General features: G+C 46.7%; 6 protein-coding genes across 6 annotated transcripts; 3 read left to right on the top strand and 3 right to left on the bottom strand.

Moving 5' to 3' along the window:
- Positions 1 to 160: 160 nt before the first annotated feature.
- On the bottom strand, positions 161 to 4227 carry AGABI2DRAFT_195772 (hypothetical protein). The gene is made up of 13 exons (XM_006456703.1): positions 2382 to 4227; positions 1872 to 2322; positions 1668 to 1826; positions 1597 to 1610; positions 1468 to 1543; positions 1364 to 1411; positions 1173 to 1308; positions 1116 to 1124; positions 991 to 1066; positions 840 to 925; positions 772 to 781; positions 468 to 719; positions 161 to 416 (listed from the first exon to the last, which is right to left on the bottom strand). Exons 1-13 carry the CDS (start codon positions 2808 to 2810, stop codon positions 336 to 338), a joined length of 1827 nt encoding a protein of 608 aa, XP_006456766.1. The 5' UTR covers positions 2811 to 4227; the 3' UTR covers positions 161 to 335.
- A 4448-nt stretch (positions 4228 to 8675) lies between these two features.
- Positions 8676 to 10259, top strand: AGABI2DRAFT_78618 (hypothetical protein; the record flags this gene model as incomplete). The annotated part of the gene is made up of 7 exons (XM_006456702.1): positions 8676 to 8732; positions 8791 to 8983; positions 9040 to 9184; positions 9246 to 9464; positions 9526 to 9788; positions 9848 to 9997; positions 10051 to 10259. The coding sequence occupies 7 exons, from the start codon at positions 8676 to 8678 to the stop codon at positions 10257 to 10259; spliced, it is 1236 nt and encodes a 411-aa protein (XP_006456765.1).
- AGABI2DRAFT_211866 (hypothetical protein) lies at positions 10183 to 12959 on the bottom strand. The gene is made up of 6 exons (XM_006456701.1): positions 12590 to 12959; positions 12141 to 12448; positions 11586 to 12083; positions 11046 to 11535; positions 10480 to 10998; positions 10183 to 10419 (listed from the first exon to the last, which is right to left on the bottom strand). Exons 1-6 carry the CDS (start codon positions 12792 to 12794, stop codon positions 10391 to 10393), a joined length of 2049 nt encoding a protein of 682 aa, XP_006456764.1. The 5' UTR covers positions 12795 to 12959; the 3' UTR covers positions 10183 to 10390.
- Positions 12960 to 13385: 426 nt separating this feature from the next.
- AGABI2DRAFT_188590 (hypothetical protein) lies at positions 13386 to 14986 on the bottom strand. Its single transcript, XM_006456700.1, has 5 exons — positions 14871 to 14986; positions 14734 to 14822; positions 14522 to 14664; positions 14201 to 14468; positions 13386 to 14143 (listed from the first exon to the last, which is right to left on the bottom strand). Exons 1-5 carry the CDS (start codon positions 14952 to 14954, stop codon positions 13453 to 13455), a joined length of 1275 nt encoding a protein of 424 aa, XP_006456763.1. The 5' UTR covers positions 14955 to 14986; the 3' UTR covers positions 13386 to 13452.
- A 78-nt stretch (positions 14987 to 15064) lies between these two features.
- Positions 15065 to 18121, top strand: AGABI2DRAFT_188589 (hypothetical protein; the record flags this gene model as incomplete). Its single annotated transcript, XM_006456699.1, has 10 exons — positions 15065 to 15297; positions 15353 to 15481; positions 15531 to 16007; positions 16063 to 16220; positions 16278 to 16450; positions 16498 to 16632; positions 16691 to 17158; positions 17212 to 17494; positions 17546 to 17625; positions 17687 to 18121. 10 exons carry the CDS (start codon positions 15065 to 15067, stop codon positions 18029 to 18031), a joined length of 2481 nt encoding a protein of 826 aa, XP_006456762.1. The 3' UTR covers positions 18032 to 18121.
- A 110-nt stretch (positions 18122 to 18231) lies between these two features.
- Positions 18232 to 19869, top strand: AGABI2DRAFT_195767 (hypothetical protein). Its single transcript, XM_006456698.1, has 5 exons — positions 18232 to 18616; positions 18817 to 18941; positions 19001 to 19363; positions 19425 to 19495; positions 19554 to 19869. Exons 1-5 carry the CDS (start codon positions 18450 to 18452, stop codon positions 19782 to 19784), a joined length of 957 nt encoding a protein of 318 aa, XP_006456761.1. The 5' UTR covers positions 18232 to 18449; the 3' UTR covers positions 19785 to 19869.

The following is a 19869-nucleotide window of genomic DNA, read 5'->3' as shown; positions in this document are numbered from 1 at the left end:
TATCGAAGCTCACCTGGGTCCTCAGAGATATCAAGAAAAGAGGAATGATTAGCTGTGATAGTCTATGATTTTTAATCATGTGTGAACGATAGGCAATAAGCCAGCGCATTACAAACGAGGAGAAACCCTTATCTCATCCGGATTCCGGTTAGGTGGCTCACCATATCGCCATGATACAGATTGCTGAACCCTATAATATTCTCGTTCGAAAGTTGCACAACTCGACGGAGGTAAACTAATTTTTAACTCGATGCAAGTATATGCCGCGTACAATACTTGAGGCATTTACGAAATGCCACAACGGATGTTCTTGAGATCCACCCAAGTTCAATATATCAGTTTGTAGGCAACAACTTCCGCATCTTTTCAAAATCGGGAGTTCCCAGTCCAGTGATAGGATCCCATCCAACAGTAGCCTTCGAAAAGGGTCAGGACAATTATATTCCGGATGAAATTCAGACGCTCACGTTAAAACCTGGAGTACCACATCCAGGGTTGTTTCCGATCGTGATGTCGTTGAGACCAGGAAAACCAGTGGCATAAAGCCAGGGATTCAAAAATCCAAGAGGCTTTTTGTTCTGACTGAGAAGGACATCATTCAGCAAGGCAACAACCGCAGCGAATGTAGGAGCAGATGCAGAAGTTCCTCCGATCGACATAGGCTTGCCCCTCCACCAAATGCGGAATCGCCTTCCGAGCGCTGCAACGTCAGGGAATGCCTGTAAATACACTTAGATGATATCAAAATAGCTTTGTGAACGGAATAGTTACCCTGCCTGATCTGCAAAATAGAATTTTATGAATAGATTGTGGATAAAGGTTTATTGAAAAGACCATACTTATTGAACTTTCCCTCGTAGATACCATAAGGAAGATTATCAAGGTAATTTTCAACTGCATGAGCTTGATAACGAGGACGTTGGAACTGCCAAAAGAGCAAAGGTATGAGGTTTACTCAAGGAAGGATACGAAGACAGGAAAAAGACGGACATAGTCACTGAAACCTCCACCGGAGAAGAAAACGGCTACTTCTGGAATGTCATTGGTTCCTCCAACGGCGGTAGCACTGATCATTGTTCGAGTTAGTCGCATGATCATGAAAACTCCTAACTCACAAAGGGCAACTAGATATAATTAAGTTCGAGTTAGAATGCAGTAAAGTTTAAACATACCTTGCGGGGAAAGTAGGCATGAATCGAGTGATGTTACGGTCATCATTCGTAAAGCAAGTGTGGCTGTCGGGATCTTCTATTCCATCACCAACGCCAAAATCTCCCGAAGAAAACAAAACGGATACACCGCGGGCACCTAAAATACCACTGAGTATTCAAGCTCACGCTTGGCTCAACAAACTAATGTTCACCGAGCTGAGCGATGCCGGCGCAAACGCGGCGAGCATAATCTTCAGGAACTTAAACTTTGATAAATATCGAGCAACTTAACCTGAGACGGGAATATGTGGCGTACCAGTTTGCTCAGATTCACCATAGCTGGTCGAGATTGTCAGCGGTGGATTTTCGTGGGATAGTACGTAGTCAAGCCACTAAAACCAACTTTCAGTAAATGAAACTCATTAGCCTGATTGCGTTGGCTTACGTCGGCATACGGTTCTGTAGACGCGGATCAGGATTGACCCTTCAAAAAGAAAAAGAACCGTAGCAACTCACCGTTGGTATTGAGCGGAGTGAGTATGTCAGGATTGAAAGGCGGGCGGCCAGCAGTTGAATACGCGATTGCCGGAGTGGGAAATGACAGACCGAAAGCAAACTGGGCATCGAGATTCGCTTCCATACCGGCTTCATCAAGAGTTTGGTTGTTTAGGCCATCTAGGCTTTTCAGATTCGTATCCCGATACTTGAGATGCTCCTCACCGTTAACGGAGATAAAGGTGAAGGTGGAGTTGACAGCATCTGGTCTCTGTTCGAGATAGAAAGTCTTCAGGTCTTGCTCGTTTACAAACTCCTCGAGGTAAGACGATATGCCAATAGAATTCTTCTCAGATGCTCGAGGCTTGTATTTCCCGGTTTTGTATAGCTGTTGTAAGCAGCGTATGGTAACAGTTGCATTGCAGGATGGGTCAACCGCCGTAACACCGTCAGCCAACCCAAGGTCTTGAGAGGTGCTTGAGACGAACTTGGCTATCGGGATTTCCTCAAAAATATCCTTGTCAAGGTGAAAAGTAGCCTTCATTTTACTCCAACGAGCGAAGATGGTGGTGGGTTGGATAAGCTCAACATGTTCATTCAAATGATCTGGGAGGCTGTAATCAGTAGTCCGGATGAGATGATCATCCGTCTCCCCATATTTCCAGACGTGGTATTTCTGATTTTGAGAATCAAGCTTCATTACTCGAAGACAATCTATAAAAAGAAATAGCTTACCGTGTTGAGCATCTTCTCAGCGACACTGATCGGAACTCTGATGGTAACCCAGTCCTTGGCTGAGGAACGATAGAAATCCTGCTCTCCCAAACCAAAGGATGCCAGCCACTCGTCCACGAGGTCAAGACTTTGTTTCTTGGGCGCGACCAGGGCGTCTACCTCTGCCTTAGAAAGATGCTGACCGTAGCGATGGTGAAAGGGGTCGGATACTTCATAAAGATGTTTCTCTAACTCGTCAAACCTGGACTGGGGGAGGCCAATGCGCAAGTGGATGATATGGTCCGCAGGAGCAGCAGAGAGTCGCTGCCAACCACGAGGAGGAGTAATACTTTCCTTGAGTTGAAAATTATAAGCGCCGTCCGTACGAGGGAGAGCGATGGAGCGAGAAGCCAGTGTGACGGCTAAAAGACAGGAAGTGAAGAACTTCATAGTGTAAGGAGGAGAGCAGCGACACGGGTCTCGCTGTAGGACACGGCTCTGAATGAGGGATGGTTGTTATAAAGGCTTAGCTGTGTTGCGAACAGCCCGTAATTTAGCAGGTTGGAGTCTCGTTGTGGCCGGATAGGGTTGTATTGTTCCGAGTGAGAGGGTAAGGCAGTAGAGATTGGGAAATGGGAGATCGAAGGCTCTAAGAGCCTCCGGATCCCAGGCGGTGAGATCAGAACAAGGGGAGCGATCGGGTCACCCAAGCAAACGGGAGGAACCCGCCAGCCGACGCATTCCCCGATGTGACGAGCTCACCCCCAAAGACGGGGACGAATGTTTGATACTAGGCCGGTATTGAAGAGTCGGGATGTTCTTGGCGTATAGTGGTGCAATGTACTCCGACATCCTCCAATAGCGAAGAAATGCATCAGATGACCAGCGGCCCATGGTTTTGACTACGTCGGGGGGGATTCCTGACAGAAGGAGGTGGGTAGTGCCGCCTATGCGAAATGAGTGACCTGTGAGGCGAGGGAGGTTGAAGCGAGACCAGATGTCATTACAGCGGTCTAGGAAAAGTTTCTTCGTCAAAATGACGCGCTCTCCTCTGGATAAGAAAGTGAAAAGTGGCATGTGTGGAGGATTCTTGTTCATTTGTAGATGGTTGTGAAGCACTCGTAAAGGGTTTGTTGGTCCGGTTTGTCTGATAAGGGGCACGTCCTGGCCACGTCGACTGGTCTTGGTGGATGGAAGGTTGAGAACCCATGTATCATGATTCCCTGGCGAGTAGCGGATGGATTTTCGACTCGGTAGTGATGTAAGAATGAAACTTTTCCCTGATACCGGGAGTAGCTCCCCCAACCTGCATTGTCCCCAAAAGGCTGTAGAAGCGCATGCAAGCACGGCCACGTCGCAAGAGTCTTGGAGGTTCAGGTGCCGTGTTAAAAGTTCTAGGGCGTAAATGGTTACTGGGGGTCTTTTTGGTCGCTTGCTTGATAAAGGGGAGGAGTTCTGTATACCGCTGAGAATTCTACTGAGCCGCTCGCTTCCACTCCACGGCCAGTTATTGGCTGAATGCCAGGCTTTGAGTGCCGCTAGTCTATTCCTCGTGGTGCTACCAGATACTTGGTCAATTCCGTCTGCTGCAAAAGCGCATAGGAGTAACTTGGAGGCTGGTGTGCGCCGCCTTGGTGGGATTCCTTCCCTCTCGCAGAAGCCTAAGTAAAGTCGGATCGCAGACTGATATGAACGGAGGGTAGCTGGAGCCAAGCTACGTCTAATGGCCGTCTGTATCTTCTCTCTTGTGGTTGGTGTTAGACTATGCTGATAGCTGGTCATGATGTTCTGACGTTGCGCGAGAAACGTGAGAGACAGGCAGGTGAAAAGAGAGAAATGAAATGGGGGAAACGAATTATTAGAATGATATGGTTAATGGAAAGAGAGGACACTGAGACGCGTGTACGTAGACTATATTAGGAAGGTTGCTTAGGTAATATCGGTCTAGGTAAAAGAAAGGAAAGTAAACTGTCCGGTAAAGTGAATGTATCTGCACATCGTGTTAGGCCAGAGGGAGGTATACCGCGTGATGGAGGGTCTGCGAGATTGCAGGCTGATGGTGTGTAAACGGTGGATAACCACAGAGAGTGTGTACGGAGTAGAGTGGTGATCCTCTGAAGAACTAGGTTCTGTTCTGGGTTCCGTGACTTTCCTCCCTCGAGTGCTCCAATAACTCCCATGTTGTCTGACTTGACGAGCAGATGTTGGTTATTAAAACCTTGGTGGATCGCAAAAATGATACTGCACTCCAAGGCTATGGCTTCTGCCCAGCCGATTTTCCTATGTGGGTGTGAATCCCAACCTGGTTTCAACTCCCAAGCTTCCCATTCTTGTTCGAAAACCATACCGATACCAAAAGACGTCGAGGCATCTACCCAGATATCTGTACTCGAAGGTCTTGGTGGTGGTTTTATAGTAGATCCGGGTATTGGTACTTGTAGGTTGTCATACCACCATTCCACGTCTCGGCTAGTTGACGCATTAGGTTTTCTACGGCTGAATGGTGATTTGCCGTTGAAGGAGGATACAAAAGATGATATAGCTGGGAGCCGGGAACGGCCATCTGGCATTGCTAAGGAGCAATGTACGAGCGTGCCTAGCAGAGATTCCGCCTCCTTCTGTGAGTGTGTGGTATCGTTCATCCATAGATTGATCTTCTGGATATATTTGGTCTTCTTGTCGTCTGGAATGTAGACGAACTTGTTTTCCAAATCCCACATAAAGCCGAGGTAGCGGAAAGAGGATGCGAAAGGGCGTGTCTTAGATGGTTTCCAGGGCCAGCCTAGATTATCTGCGATCCCTTGTATTAGGGAAAGGTCGTATGAATATAAATTTGAGGTGTTGGAGGTAGGTGATGAAACAATAGGAGAGCGGAAAAGAACAAAGTCGTCTACCCAATTCCGGCACTCGCTTGATGTATGATGACGGATGATGGTTGACATAGCGTCTGCTAGGCGCCCGAAGACGCCTCCTGAGCTTGTTGCTCCGAAAGGTGCACTGTGATCGACATAAAATTGCTTGTCCCACTGTACGACGAAATGTGGTTGTTGGTCTGGCCTGATAGGGCAACATCGAAAGGCTGAGTCTACGTCCATCGTTGCGGCTTGTGTACCAGGTGCTGCGTTTCGGACTATTTCGGATATTTGGGTGAAGGTTCCCCAGTCGCACGGAAAGAGTGTTGAGTCGATTCCCGAATTAACAGAGGGTTGGTTGGGGTCATTACGAGGAAAGGAGAGATCTTGTATGATACGAAATTGATTGGGTTCTGATTTTGATACTGTGCCGAGAGGAGACGATCTGAATGGTCCAATAAGATGTTCGAGGCGTGATTGTGAGAAGGGGCCAGTATATCGGCCATGTGAGAGTTCTTTATGAATGTGATTGACAATGACATCGGGGTGATCAGTTGATGATCTGTGATTAGGCGGGGTATATGTGGAGTTAATCGTTGAAGAAACTCCCATGTCAAAACCGTGTCTGATGCTTAAGGGAATGTCCGCAAATAGATGATATATATTACAGTTCCGAAGGACCAACTCCCAAGAGGTAGCCCTTAAGGGAGTTGTGACGGTGAGAATATCAGACAGATGAGCACGACTGTGCGCCGTGTTCGAAAGCCCTACAAAGGGTGCAGCGGTGTATTCCTTTCGAGCAACTATACATTGTGCATCCAGTCGAGCCATTGAATGCGAAGCAATATCGCTGTCCATCCGAGTCTGCGAAGCTTTTTCCTTCATCCGGAGTGGTAAGATTGAGTGGGCGTCCATTGACTTGGACTGTGGCTTTACAACCACGTGGCGGGTGCGGGCCTGCACATAGGAGGCATCGGGCAGGAGATCTCCACCTCGTCTGAAAGGAACGTGGTCTGTTGTCTTGATACGGGTTGAAACGATCTGTATTGCGAGAATGGTTGGGATATGATGGAAAGCGATGTTGTTGTTGTTGGTAACGGTTATTTTGATGAGATGAGGCGGTCTGTAACATCGACAGCCTGGTTACGTCTAGGCTACACTGTGCCCACACTTCCGAATGGAACATGGAAGGGTCGATGGCTATGTGCAAGGCCTGCTTTCTGATCAAAATGTCGTATGCCAGCCAAGTCGGCCAATCCGACAAATGACTGGGGGCTGCGTAAATACAATCGAAATGGGCTTTCCAGATACCATAGATCTTGGGGATATATTGTTGTATCAACTCTAAGAAACGCATCCAAGCTTGGTGCCAGTCCTGGAAAGTGAGCTTGTTTTCATTCGTGTCATTCAAGGATTGTTCTGTAGAAACCATAACACCATAACGCTGGTTCATCTCGAAATCTTTGTTCTTTGGTTCATTTCCCGGGGTACAGAACTTGTCTGTGAGATAAGTTAAGGATATGTGGTCCTGCCAGCCTCTCGCCATCTTCTTGTGAACCGACTCTGGTATAGTAAATGGTGTATATGTTGCGCGCATTCCTCGAATAGCATCAGGACGTCCTTTGTTAACACGGCCTGCCGCGGGAGTATTAATCTCGAAGGGATCACCTGCGCGAGAAGCTGGAATTATAAGTAAAAGATATATAAGAAAGGTCGAAGAAGCGATCACGAGAGAAAAGAGAGTATGTGTACGAAGGCACATCATCAGCATAAAGATAGCTGGAAAGCAAAACACGATGGCATAATGGCCTTTCATCAGCGTACATGCTGGAAGAAGAAATTTGGCATATAACAATATAACACCGTTCGTTGTGTAGAAGCTGGAAGAAGTCAAAGAGCAAAGGAGAATATGGCGTATAACACCTTTCGTCATGTAACAGTCAGAAGAGAAAAATATCAGGCGGATATAGCCAACATCGGTATACACGCCGGAAGGAAAAAGAGGGAATGCTTTGGAGAGACCCACTTCGACATATATCGTCGGAACGGAGAAGGAGAGAAATAAAATGTATAATGCGAGAGAGAGAAACAACAATATTGAAGGTACTTACTGTTTCTAGGGGGTTGGAAGGGATTCTCGTTTCTGGGGGTACTTGGTAACATTTGGTGAGAGGTTCTCCTTGGGGTAGAAACTAGCGGGAGAAAGGGGGTACCACGCAGAGATCCTTGAAAAGCTGGTGGTGGAGTCCGCTCCCTTGGCCTGACGGACCGTACAGGGGATACCGGTGGAATGGAGACCAATGAGCTAGATGACACTGAGGGGCGGCGCACGCCATTCCAACGGGGCGCAGCGACTTCTGCTTCATCTCCACTGTCACTCTGAGCTCTTCTTCCCAGTCCAGGAAGTTGAACCGGTTGAATTGGTTGATTCAGTTGTGGTAGGTCTAGATGTGGTCGACGATGCGGTGTCCGATTCGGGATGAGACGAGCGATGTCTCCATCGTCAAGGAGCTGAGGATTGTTGTCGAGGTGCGTTCTAATTCTCGCTCGAAGCGCAATGACTGTCCCTTCGGTGCTGATGTTGAATTGCAGGGCCAAGCCGACTAAGGCTGTCTTGTTCAGCTGAGAAAGGGGGCGGTCCGGGATGTTCTGAACAGGGGGCATAGAGGATAGCAACGTTGTCGAGTAAAAAAGAAGATAAATTGAAGTCTAGTCGATGTATGAAACACCATAGGAGAGGAAGAATAGTGGTAGTAGTAATAGTAAAGAGTTAGTTTAGACGTGTTCGTAGTGTTCGTATTACTAAGCAGGAATTGGGACACAGGACACACGGACGCACGACCGAGAAATCACGCCGCGCTCGTTCCTCGCGCGGTGTTCCACTTAAATTTGGATTTACATATCCATTTACGGTTAGTAGGAAAGCGGGTGAGAAGATCGGATGATCTGTCCAAAGCCGCCGCCGCCGCCGCCGTGCATTTGCTACCATCTTGAATCCACGTTGAGTAAAAGGTCTAAGAACTATCATTTTTTCCGGGACACCCGATCTGAAAATTTTAGGGGTCAGCGCCTGTCAGCACCTCCATTTCCACAATGCAGCATGCAGTTTCTGATCGTTGCCTCGGAATTTGAGAGCTATATTAGAAGGGAATCGATCATTCAGAAAGAGAATAGCTGCTTAGAAGATCCACATGAGGCCTTTTACTCTGATGCTTTGAATCCGGACGTCGTGATTTCCATGATTTTGGCAGACACAACCGTACAAACAGAGTTTAGCGGGCTGCGGGGTTAAAGCTGCGGATCCGAACAGGGCGTTGCACTGGGAGAGAAAAGTACAGTAATAGTGACCCATCCTAACTTGGTTCGGAATTAGGTTTGGACAAGGCAATTGTTTGTTTTTGTTGTGCGGCAGCCTCGCCAACACGGAAAATTGGATGCGCTAATGTAAAAATCCAGTAAAACGATGGTCAACGACACTGATTCCGTCGCAATCTTTAGCGAGGGAACCTTCGAGGAACAGGTGTCACCAGCTCTGTTTATATTCATGTGTTCTCGTAAACTCATGCTCATTCGTCTAGATCCTTGAGCTTGTGGAATTTATTGCAAGGAGTTTACCAGAAGATGACCGTCCCGCATATATCACGTCGTTCAAGGATGACCTAAAAACTGAGGAGAGCCAAACTCCCCTGGAGGAAGATGAGAACAGGAAAAAAGCTATGCTCGTGAGAGTGTTGGACGAGATAAAACTGTTAGGGGAGGGTAATGATAAAGGTGCGTGCCGGCTATGTTGTGATAAAAAGATTAGAAGTCACCTCCCAAATCTCTAGAGATCGAGGGCTTTTTCAACCTCGTTTTTTCGCATATACTCGTTCTTTGGTCCGTAGAGTCACCGGAAACTAAAGAGCACATATCAAAGCTGCTGCAGGCCATCGCATCCGCACCAACAGAAAGGACATCAATAAGATACCGCCTGTACGATATCGGTTTTCCTGATCCTGGTATTTCTAAGAGAATCCTAATTTCTTTCTTGTAGCCTTTCCAACCTTTTCAATGCCATTCCTCAAACATCTCCTCTCCGCCATTCCGTGTATACTGTGATTCTGGAGCTAGCCACAAAAAACGACCAACTTGATATCCTGCAACTACAGCGCGCAACTGTCGAAAAATGGCTTTCGGAGTGGAAAATCAGCCAGGACGAGAAAGCACAGTTCCTGAAATCCTTAGCAGACGCCTTCGCGAAAGCTGGTCAATCGTACGTCGTTTACTTCACCCAATATATTGACCAAGCTAAATAAATAAATCAATTCGCGCAGATCAACAGCATATGAATATTCTCTTTCATATGTTCGCACATTACCACCAAACTCACCCTTAGCTCAATCTGCCGCTATTGACCTTGTCGCAACTGCTCTTCGGCTACCCAATCTATTCGATTTTGACTCTCTTTTCAAATTGGATCCCGTTATCGCTCTCAAAGATCACGAGATCTTCTCTCTTCTACAAGTCTTCCTTAGTGGTGGTCTTGCAGAGCTCGACCAATGGCAAGCTAGCCATGCCGGTGCAGCTGAAAAATATAGTAATGCCGTCGATTTATTTCCAGCCCCACCTGCTGAAAGCCGCATTTTATTTATCTAGATCTCAGCGATTCCGCGCTAGAGAACAAAATTCGTCTAATTGTACTCGCAACGCTGGGATTCAACAACATTGGTCAAAATCTTTCATATGCCAAAATTGCCGAAGCTCTTCGCGTCGAAAATTCCAAAGTAGAAAAATGGGTAATTGACGGTACGTAGCTTTCCGTTTCTTCTGGCATCTTCTTTAACTCATTTCTTTAATAGTTATCCGTGCCGGTCTTCTCTCGGGAAAACTTTCTCAGACGACGCAGAGCCTTTACGTCGTTCGTTCTTCTGTACGTAAATTCGAGAAAGAAGAGTGGGAAACCCTCGAGAAGCGTATCTTGGCTTGGAAATCTGGTCTTTCGGGTGTATTGGAAGTTGTCAATAATGCAAAGAGAATGGCTCATGTACCACAAGTTCCTGTTGCCTAGGCTACAAATTTCTGCTTACACTGGAGGTCTCTACAAGCCTGATATACTTTTTAAGTCTATCCAAGTAACGAAAAGCCGAAAAAGATATTAATCTATGTCTAATTACCAAAGGTATGTTTGGCGTAAGGCGATTACCACTCTCCATCGAAACCCACAAAGCCTATTCAAAGAAAAAAACATTAATCAATGGTCTCTTCAACTGGTAAATAGCAAAACGTACCAGTCAAGAGAAACACGTGGAAATACCTCTTTTTCTCTAACGACGAACACCAATTCCACGCACTCGTAAGCCGTCCATCTATACAACTACCCGCATCAAAGAAATTATCCGCCCCAGACCCATCGAACCCATGTCTAAAGAAATCCCCAAGTATATCTCTAACCAAATTATCCACGGACCCAAATTCATCATCTATATAACTCCTCAAAGCAGGCTTTTCAGCCAATAAAGGAATTTGTCGTAAAGTATTGCATATGGGTAAGAGGATGCGATAAATTTGGGTGTATTTGTCGATGAACATGAGAGCGTTTGGGACGTTATGATCGCCCATATGGATGACGGATGATCCGATCCATGTGCCAACCGATGTTTGGGCTTTATGTAGAATGTTATGCATCATGCGTGACGTTTTCGGTGCGGCTTGGACTCGATTGAGACCTTGACCAGTATCGCGAAGGCGGTAGGGTACATTTTCGGAGAGAAGGTCTTGTTCGGCAAGAGACCATAGATGGAACATGTCTACGCAGGACGTTAGCTAACCTCTCAATAGAACAGAATGAACATACCGTGTAAAATTTCTCTCCAGAGGGTCAAACTCTGCAACACATACGCGTATTGCTTACTATGATCATGCGACAACCTCGCACCATTTCTACCACTTCTAATAGCCAAGCTACTCTTCTGATCCTTCGCCTGCGTTGGATGGAAGTGCTGCTTCAATAATACGATCATTTGATCACACGGATCACGATTGACTCTTAAAAACGCGTGATTATCTCCGATGGAGTACAAACATTGGCGGACTTTTTCTTGTGTCAACCCATTCCTTGCATATTTCGATGAAAGAGTTTCTATAGCACGTTCTTTGGCTTTGATGTCCTTTTGAACTTCGCGTCGCGAACGGCCTTCGGAATAGATTTCTTTGGTGGCAACGGTCACAAGGTCATCGCGGAGTAGGTCAACAGCATCGTGTTCCTCGAGGACGAGATGTACAGTTTTGATAGGGCGGACACAGGAGAAGTTGAGGAGGTCTTTCACATCTGATGATTGACTATCCTATAACGCCGTTAATAAGTTCATAACCAGAACGACGCAAAGAATTTTACCTGGAGGAGGTAAATCAGCTTGCCGTACGTCGTTCGCATCTTCTCCGGGTTCATAATCTTATGCCTCCTCCCCAACTCAAATATTTGTTGATAAAATTCGGAATTGGATTCAAAATCCTTATCCTGGAATAACTCTTGTCCCTGTTTATAATCCGCTGCCAGCACCAATCCAGACATAATCGCACACAACTCCCGAATCTGATGCACGATACGTTTCGCCTTCGACAACCCAAAGCCAATCGTGTCAATTTTGTCAGTGTACTCAGATACAGATAACGCAGCTTCGAGTAACCGAAGATACTTGCGTTCTCCGAGTGTAAGTCGTAAAGGAATGAATTTTGCGCGGTCGACAAACCATTCACCGATTTTTGCACCAACCGCTGGTTGTCCATTCGTCGTGTGTTTGCCAACGATTCTTTGCCAGCCTTCGCTGAGCGAGTCTAGTTCGCCTTCCGCATCCTCATCTCCACTGCCCTCCGCCTGCTCGTCTACTTTCATCTTATGAGAGATATATTGAGTTATCCTTTTTAGAAAAGAACTAGCCGCAGTAAATACCAAGTTGTCGTCCACATCTGGACCAACACTGGTCGCAGGTGTACTGGTTCCTGATACTGTAGTACTGGTATTGGTGGTGGTACCATTGGATTTATTGGTTCCAAGGAGGAATTGAGTGGCGGATACGGCGGAAGAGCTAGAACGGGGAACAGCAGTCCCATTGTTGGCTTTCGCTTTTTTATTCTGTTTTTCCTGCCCAAGCGGCCGTGCAGCGTGTCGCTTTCGTGTACCTTTGCGGTGTTGGGCTGCAAAACAGACTTCGCAGTAGGCATCTGTACAGTTCTCGCAGAGGACCTGGGCAGGTTGGTCTGAAAATATCACCGGAATTTGGATTTGAGAGCGGTTATATATTTTCGAAGGTGTGCCAAGACGGAAAAGAAAGGGAAATCATCCAGAATTTGTGTCAGACGAGGTATTCGACTTCGCAAAATGGAAGACACATGACGCACCTTCACACTCAATACAATACCCTTCAACGGGAGGTTTGTCTACATCCTCCTCGTCCCATCCTTCTGCAGGCCCAGTTGCCACATCACCCATTGCTGTAGGATGCTCAATGGTGTCATGCTTGTCATTGAGGATGTTTTCCAGAGAGAAATTCGCTAGACCATTGGTCGTATGTTCGGGTGCTACGTCGGGTTGGGGTTCTGCCATGACGGTTCCTTGCTATTCGAACGCCGTGACAGATTCTAAGTGTGACACAAAGAGTAGCCGTACGTACTTGGGGTGGTATGTTATGCTGATTTATAAGGCAAGTTCCCGTTTCGCCTCTTTCAGAAAGGATGTGTTTACTCTTTCCTGAAAACCAGAATGATCTAGAATGATAGCTCAGGAAGAATCGATGATGTTGGTGATGTTTTTAGAAGCTTGAGCTTGCTCGATCATTATGCTTGCGTAAGCCCTAAGATTAACAACCGGTGCTGGGCTTGCAGAGTATTAGTGGAATGCTTGAGGTTTGTACCTTTTCTCTTGTCGGCGCTCGAGCGTCAGAGGATGCCAAAAGTATAAAAAACGAGTGGTGAAACGAGAAAGCGTCAGATAATCCTTGACGACCAACTTAATCCCTTGTAAGACCAAAGTAGGGTGGTATATTAAGCAGCTGAGTTGTAAATGAAAGTGTAAACTGGGCGTAAAACACAAACTTAAACTGGTATCCTAAAAGACAAGACATGAAGTACTGTACAGATAGTTGCAGAATAGTATGCGAAAGTGCAAGGCGCCTGAAAGTACCCAAAAATTAAAAATGCGAGATATGTAGCATGCACACGACAATTAAAGATCAAAATCCTGGCCTTGCATCGTAAGATGTCAATTAATGGTCCTCCCAAACCCCATCAATCGTCGGTTTCTGACCCTCCGTATTATTCCCTTTTGCCCATTCATCTTCATCATCCTCCCATGAATCCGTCCATTCAGCGACTTTAGGTGTCGTACTTTGCTGTCGCGTAATAGCTGGTGGCTTCATTTCAACCATTGGCGTCTTTGGCATTGAAGTCGCCACTGGGGGCGCCGATACTTGTGGGGAGTTGATGACCGGTTGACTAACGCGTTCAATATGTAGGGGAGCTGGTGGACCACGACGCTTCTTTTTCAACAGGTTTGCAGCCGCTTTTGCCGCTTTAGACTGATCGCTTCCAGAAGAAGACAGGCTACTAGACAGACTTGGTGGATATGAGTGTTGATCGCGAGGTCCAGAACTACTCGAAGCTGTACGGGATTTGATGTCATCCGAAGCATCAGAAAACGATTTGTCACGAGACATTCGATACGAGTCTGTGGAACAGTGGGATCCCCTATCCAGACGTTGGTTTTCGACATCTCCAGGCTTTCTGTCATCTTCATCTTCATCGTCCGAAGGGGCATTAAAAAGTGGTTCACGGTGTTCACTGTCATCTATGTCCGGGGAGTCCGCATCAAGAGAAACAGCAGCAGATGCCTTGACTATGGAATCAATCAGCCAGAATTGGACAATATTCATGATAATGGGGAATATGCCCATAGTGCTGATAATAAGATGAATCAGAACCATCAGAAAATACTTGGGCAGGAGGGTAACGTACAAGATGACCTGGACAGTATCACCATCCTCGGTCCATGTCCAGCTGAGGATCCATTCGCCAATTTTGAAGATGCCGGGGAAAAGGGCTAGAAGCGCGACTACCATTAATTTCATGGTTGTCAGGGACAGGACATAAATAGCAGCCTGGCGCGCCCAGTAGTTGACTGACGGGGGGGTACCATAGATACCTGATTCGAAGCCTTGTAGCCCGAACCGTTGTGAGAATATATGAGTGAAAAAGTGTAGGATTAGGTAGATAAGAGCAACGCCTGAACGAGAGTCAGTTTTGAGGAGATACAAGACAAGGGTAGTAGTGACATACCAAGAGTGGTATCAATCAAAATATTCAGAAAATAAAAGACGCAGGCATTGCTTTCTGTATGGTCCGAGCCTAGGTCGGAAACAAAGAGGTTAACGGCGTGCACGAACAGCTGGCCAACGACCTGTTTCGAAACGTCGAAAAGCCTAGAAGTGCCCCGCACAAAAGTCCGATGAGTCGGTGCAAGAAAAAGGTGGAGACAATATACAACAGACCATATCCTCCATGGACGCTTTGGTGATTCTCTATGGCGCTTGTACACTAGAGAGAGGATGACAAGGACGCCCATGAGTGCTTGGACGATCTACATGGGAGTGAGTCTTGGAATTCCGAAGGGAAACGCGAGCTTCACAAGGGCTGTGGGGCCAAGCAGCTGGCAGGAACGGTTGTCTACATCGGGAATGTCGAGCAGCCCGCCAACGGGTGTGGCTGCCATTGGAAAAAGGAGACGGGGTTGGAACTTGGCAGGGGCACAAAGACGTGGCTTATGTAATCTGATCAACTCATTAACTTCAATCAGCCCGAGATGCACAGCACACGCACACCATGAGTTTCTTCGGCCGGGGTAGCAGCAACGCCCCCTCGCCAGGCGCATACAACCGCCTCCAGCCCAACGACAACCCGGCAAATACTCCCCCGCCGCGCAGCCCATACCGCCCTGGGGCTGCCCAACTCAACCCCCCCTCTTACGGCTACAATGACGCCCCTAATGCCGCCTTTGAGAAACGGAGATCACCCGCACCCCTTCAACACCACCAGCAGCGACCGAGTGGCCAATCGTGCGTCTATCTCTACTGAAAGAAATGCACCCTCTCAATGATTTCGTTTGAACAGCGCCATCTTTGACGTGGTTCCCCAGCCCTCCGAGGCTCTTGCCCTGACCAATTGTCTGATCTGCTGTCCTGTGGACTTTGCTCACGGACAGCACGTCCTGGTAAAAGACACCTACGCTGCAACCGTAAAGTTCGTTTTTTCTCTGCACGCCGTCTGCTAGCTGACGCGTCAACAATAGGCATGATGATACCGGGAAAGTGATGCCAGGTCAGATAGCTACTTCTAATCTACATCGTCAATGGATTGGTCTCTCAAGAACCGGCGACTCCGTGCCCATTTCTGTCATGCCATCTCCACCTAACCCTGCTGCACCTCTGTTCCTCCAGTCCATCGACATCGAAGTAGGTTTCTTCAGACCTAATCAGGCTCGAACGGAAGAATTTTCCGTCGATGACATGTCAAAGATATTCTTGAAGGCATTTTCTGGCATCATCATGGCAGTCAACGAAGGCATCGCGTTCGAGTATCGTGGTGTGCCGCTCAAGGGAGCAATTGTGTCCCTGTCGGTGCTGGAACTCGCGGATGAACAGCGCGCCGGCCTACGTGGAAGAGGCGGTGCTAGTCGTAGGGATAGTGGTATCCTTATGGAGAAGACCGATGTCAATTTCCTGAAAGCTGCAGACAGCCCAATTAGGCTAAAGTCCAGTGCCAAAAAGTTTGTTTTTAATATCTGCGTCATGTTTGTCTCTTTAACAAAGTTAATTATTCAGGGCACCTCCCAATGCGATCATAGCGCCAAACTTCAAGTTTGAAGATATGGGCATAGGAGGTTTAGATACCGAGTTTTCTGAGATTTTCCGTCGTGCCTTTGCTTCCCGTGTTTTCCCTCCTGCTCTTGTTGAGAAACTTGGTATTCAACACGTCAAAGGTGATTAACACTTCCATAGGTTCATACAATTCATGACCAAACCTCCTCTTAACATAGGTATCATCCTTCACGGCCCCCCTGGAACTGGAAAGACTTTGATCGCACGGCAAATTGGCAAAATGCTCAATGCTCGAGAGCCAAAGATTGTTAATGGTCCAGAAATTTTAAACAAATATGTCGGCGCATCGGAAGAAAACATCCGAAAGCTCTTTGGTGATGCCGAGAAAGAGGCATGTCTTGCCATCAAAGTTAGAACTCATTCTAACCCGTATCATAGTATAAAGAAAAGGGAGATGAGAGCGGTCTGCATATCATCATCTTCGACGAGTTGGATGCCATTTTCAAGCAGCGTGGAAGTACCAACAGTGGAACCGGCGTTGGAGATACTGTTGTCAATCAACTGCTCGCCAAAGTGAGTACCCCCGTTTTCATTAATTTTCATTACCGTCGTAGTCTAATGCTCCTCTCAGATGGATGGTGTCGATCAACTTAATAACATCCTCATCATCGGTATGACCAACCGTATCGATATGATCGATGAGGCCCTCCTTCGTCCCGGGCGCCTTGAAGTTCACATGGAAATTTCGCTTCCAGACGAACACGGCCGACTCCAAATTCTCAACATACATACCCATAAAATGCGGACTAACAGAGTTATGGACGATGATGTGGACTTGAACCTGCTCGCAGGGCTCACCAAGAACTTTTCAGGAGCAGAAATTGGTGGATTGATCAAGAGTGCGACGAGTTTTGCGTTTAATAGACATGTGAAGGTTGGAACGATGGCTGGGCTTTCTGATGATGTGGAAAACTTGAAAGTCAATATGCAAGACTTCATGAGTGCGCTAAGTGAAGTGCACCCAGCGTTTGGTGTATCGGAAGATGAACTCGACCAGGTTGTGCAAAATGGAATCATTCACTTTGATAAAGTTGTTGATGTAAGTATTGGCCCAAATTTTTGGAAGGTTTACTCAACTTCTGTGCTTATCAGGATTTGTTGCGTTCTGGAAGACTTCTTGTAGAGCAAGTTCGGGTATCCCAGCGAACACCACTCGTCAGTGTTCTCTTACATGGCCCTCCTGGGTCAGGGAAGACGGCTCTAGCGGCTTCGGTTGCTCAAGCATCAGAATATCCGTTTATCAAGCTTATCTCGCCGGATAGAATGGTTGGATATACAGAGACACAAAAGGTTCAAGCGATCACCAAAACTTTCTCAGATAGTTATAAGAGTCCTCTGAGTCTAGTCGTAGTCGACAATATAGAACGACTGATTGGTGAGTATTCTGTCTACTTGACTTATGGATGATCCTAATTTCTGTTCCTAGACTGGACGCCTATGGGGGCGAGGTTCTCAAACCCTGTTCTACAAACGTTACTTGTACTATTTGCCCGTCGACCCCCCAAGGTTAGTGATTCATTTTCTCCTGTCAAACAATATCAGGTCTCTCAAAAACCGATAATTCTAGGGTCGTCGACTATTAATTATAGCCACATCTTCTCTCCGTCCTGAAATGAACGATCTTGGTCTTGCAAATATTTTTGACTCAGAATTACGTGTACCCCCCATCACCACTATTGCAGCCCTTGACCATGTTCTACGTGAAGTAGAATTGTTTTCACAGGAGAACGAATATCGCGAAACAATCCGTACGCTCACTGAAGCTGGGTTTGGTGCTGGTGATGATATGAATATGAATTCGAGGATGCAGATCGGCATCAAGAGGCTGTTGAGTATGATCGAGATGGCGAGACAGGAACCGGAATACGTTGCAGAGCGATTGTTGAACGCTTTGATGGGTTTAGGAATGTGATAGGAGAAGTTGTGTACTTTAGACGGACCAATCTTGTATAGAATAATCTCTAGGTTTAGCACTCCTTGGATATATTGGATTTATTCGGGAAGCTGTGGCGATGTACTGTTCTCGGACAAAAGGCTTATCCGTGGGCGGCACTGCACAAGTAGAGAACATATAAGTATAAACAAGTATGACTGAGGTATGTAATCCGGTCATCTGGGTTCAACCTCTTTCGTCACTTCCACCTCTCCTTGGAAACACGCCTCACCATCCTACGCTTGACGAATCTTGGTTCTGATTCTGACTACTTCATCCTCCTCTCTCAGCTCTCATTCATCGGCGCATCGTTGAAACCCATTCCGTCTACTCTGATTATCTACGTTTGGAACTTGTCGATTGATTTTGGGACAGTGCTTGAGATTTGGTAGTCGTAATGTCATCCATGGAAGTAGCTACCGGCAATCAACAGGCGCAAGAGCAACACCAGGCAAACAATCCTTCACGACAACCCTCGAGGTCGTTATCACAAACGAAACCCAAGGGAATTCTCAAGAATGCACCTCATCACGCCTATAACAACAATAACAACAATACTGCACAGTATGTTGTATTTCTTTTGGTTTTCTTATATGATTATCTGATGAATTAACTATCGATCTTGTTTTTGCTTCGCCACCCGTTGCGCTGTAACAATATACGTGCCTACGACTCATCCTCGCTCGTTATCTTCAACATAAATCATGTGGCGCTTCTTTCGTTGTCGACTGATGTTATTTTGGTTATTCTCCGGGGAATCATAGCAGTTTACAATGGGACGAAGAGAATCTTGCATTGACAGAGATTCAGAAGGATAGTTTGATGAAGATTACAGAACCAAAGACTCCTTATGTGAGATACAATGCTGAAACTGATACCATCGAAGGTGGTAAGTGAAACACCCTTAATCCAAAATCTCCTTTTGCTCAAAACCTCCCTTTTAATAAGATATCCCGGATTTGCACTTGGGAGGACAATACTATTCGGAATCGCCACCGCCACAATCGCCTACACAGACATTGTCATCTACGGGTGCAGATACTTCTGGACCTTCATCGAGACGTACATCTATCTCAAGTGTTGGATTTTCTAATATTGTCTCTGTTGAAGGTGGAAGAGCTGAACCTGTCATTGGTGTAGTAGCAGGAACTTCTGGATCGATTTCTGGAGGAAGTCATAGGTCTACCGGGAGTAATGCTTCCAGTAGGAGTACCAGTTTCAATCTGCCTGACGAAGCCAAGGGAGGGGTTAGAGAGGTTGGTGGGGATAGAGGAGAAGAAGTTGAAGAAGATGAGGAGATGGACGAGGAAGGTACGCGTTGTTTCCTTTAAGATCGTTTCTTCGAAATTTCTTATCGTATACCTCTCAACAGCTGCTGCGAAACATGCGGCCTTCGTTCGAGCCAGAGGCAGGCATTACTCAAACGAAGCCGAAGCTATGAAGGTACAGTGCACGATTTTGATTCAATGAGCGTTATTGACTCGGTATCTGTCTACCCCAGCGTGCAGCACAACTTATGGATGAAGATGACGAAGATGAAGGTGCTCAAGGTGACGCCAGGAATGTCGGTGATAACGGTAACGACGATGATGAGGCATCGGGTGAATATAACGCTGTTGGTCAAGGAAGATCTTCTATTCCCCCTGTTCCGTCGCTTCCTGGCGGGGAGGACGCAGCGATGACAACGACGCCAAAGGTTAATGGAATTGGACACTCGGATCGTCGTACTTAGGCTTTTCAGTACATTGGTCTCATAGAGGTGAAGATGCGTGATGGAAACTTGTGATTTTTTTTTGTTCTTTTTGGTACTATCTTTC

This window comes from Agaricus bisporus (assembly GCF_000300575.1).
Source record: "Agaricus bisporus var. bisporus H97 unplaced genomic scaffold AGABI2scaffold_14, whole genome shotgun sequence".
In the NCBI taxonomy this organism is placed as follows: domain Eukaryota; kingdom Fungi; phylum Basidiomycota; class Agaricomycetes; order Agaricales; family Agaricaceae; genus Agaricus; species Agaricus bisporus.
This window is presented reverse-complemented; position numbering and strand designations above follow the sequence as displayed.

Excerpts from the sequence above, each read along its gene's own strand:
- AGABI2DRAFT_195772 (XM_006456703.1), bottom strand. The coding sequence starts at position 2,810 with ATGAAGTTCTTCACTTCCTGTCTTTTAGCCGTCACACTGGCTTCTCGC. Across the intron at positions 2,323-2,381 it reads CTGAGAAGATGCTCAACACG|AAATACCACGTCTGGAAATA; the intron begins GTAAGCTATTTC and ends TCTCAAAATCAG. Across the intron at positions 1,827-1,871 it reads CACCTTTATCTCCGTTAACG|ATGGCCTAAACAACCAAACT; the intron begins GTGAGGAGCATC and ends TGAAAAGCCTAG.
- AGABI2DRAFT_211866 (XM_006456701.1), bottom strand. The coding sequence starts at position 12,794 with ATGGCAGAACCCCAACCCGACGTAGCACCCGAACATACGACCAATGGT. Across the intron at positions 12,084-12,140 it reads CAGATGTGGACGACAACTTG|ATGAAAGTAGACGAGCAGGC; the intron begins GTATTTACTGCG and ends ATCTCTCATAAG. Across the intron at positions 10,999-11,045 it reads CTGGAGAGAAATTTTACACG|ACATGTTCCATCTATGGTCT; the intron begins GTATGTTCATTC and ends CGTCCTGCGTAG.
- AGABI2DRAFT_188590 (XM_006456700.1), bottom strand. The coding sequence starts at position 14,954 with ATGGCAGCCACACCCGTTGGCGGGCTGCTCGACATTCCCGATGTAGAC. Across the intron at positions 14,665-14,733 it reads AAGCGTCCATGGAGGATATG|GCTTTTCGACGTTTCGAAAC; the intron begins GTCTGTTGTATA and ends GGGCACTTCTAG. Across the intron at positions 14,144-14,200 it reads GATACTGTCCAGGTCATCTT|CACTATGGGCATATTCCCCA; the intron begins GTACGTTACCCT and ends TCTTATTATCAG.
- AGABI2DRAFT_195767 (XM_006456698.1), top strand. The coding sequence starts at position 18,450 with ATGTCATCCATGGAAGTAGCTACCGGCAATCAACAGGCGCAAGAGCAA. Across the intron at positions 18,617-18,816 it reads AATAACAACAATACTGCACA|CAGTTTACAATGGGACGAAG; the intron begins GTATGTTGTATT and ends GGGGAATCATAG. Across the intron at positions 19,496-19,553 it reads ACGAAGCCGAAGCTATGAAG|CGTGCAGCACAACTTATGGA; the intron begins GTACAGTGCACG and ends TGTCTACCCCAG.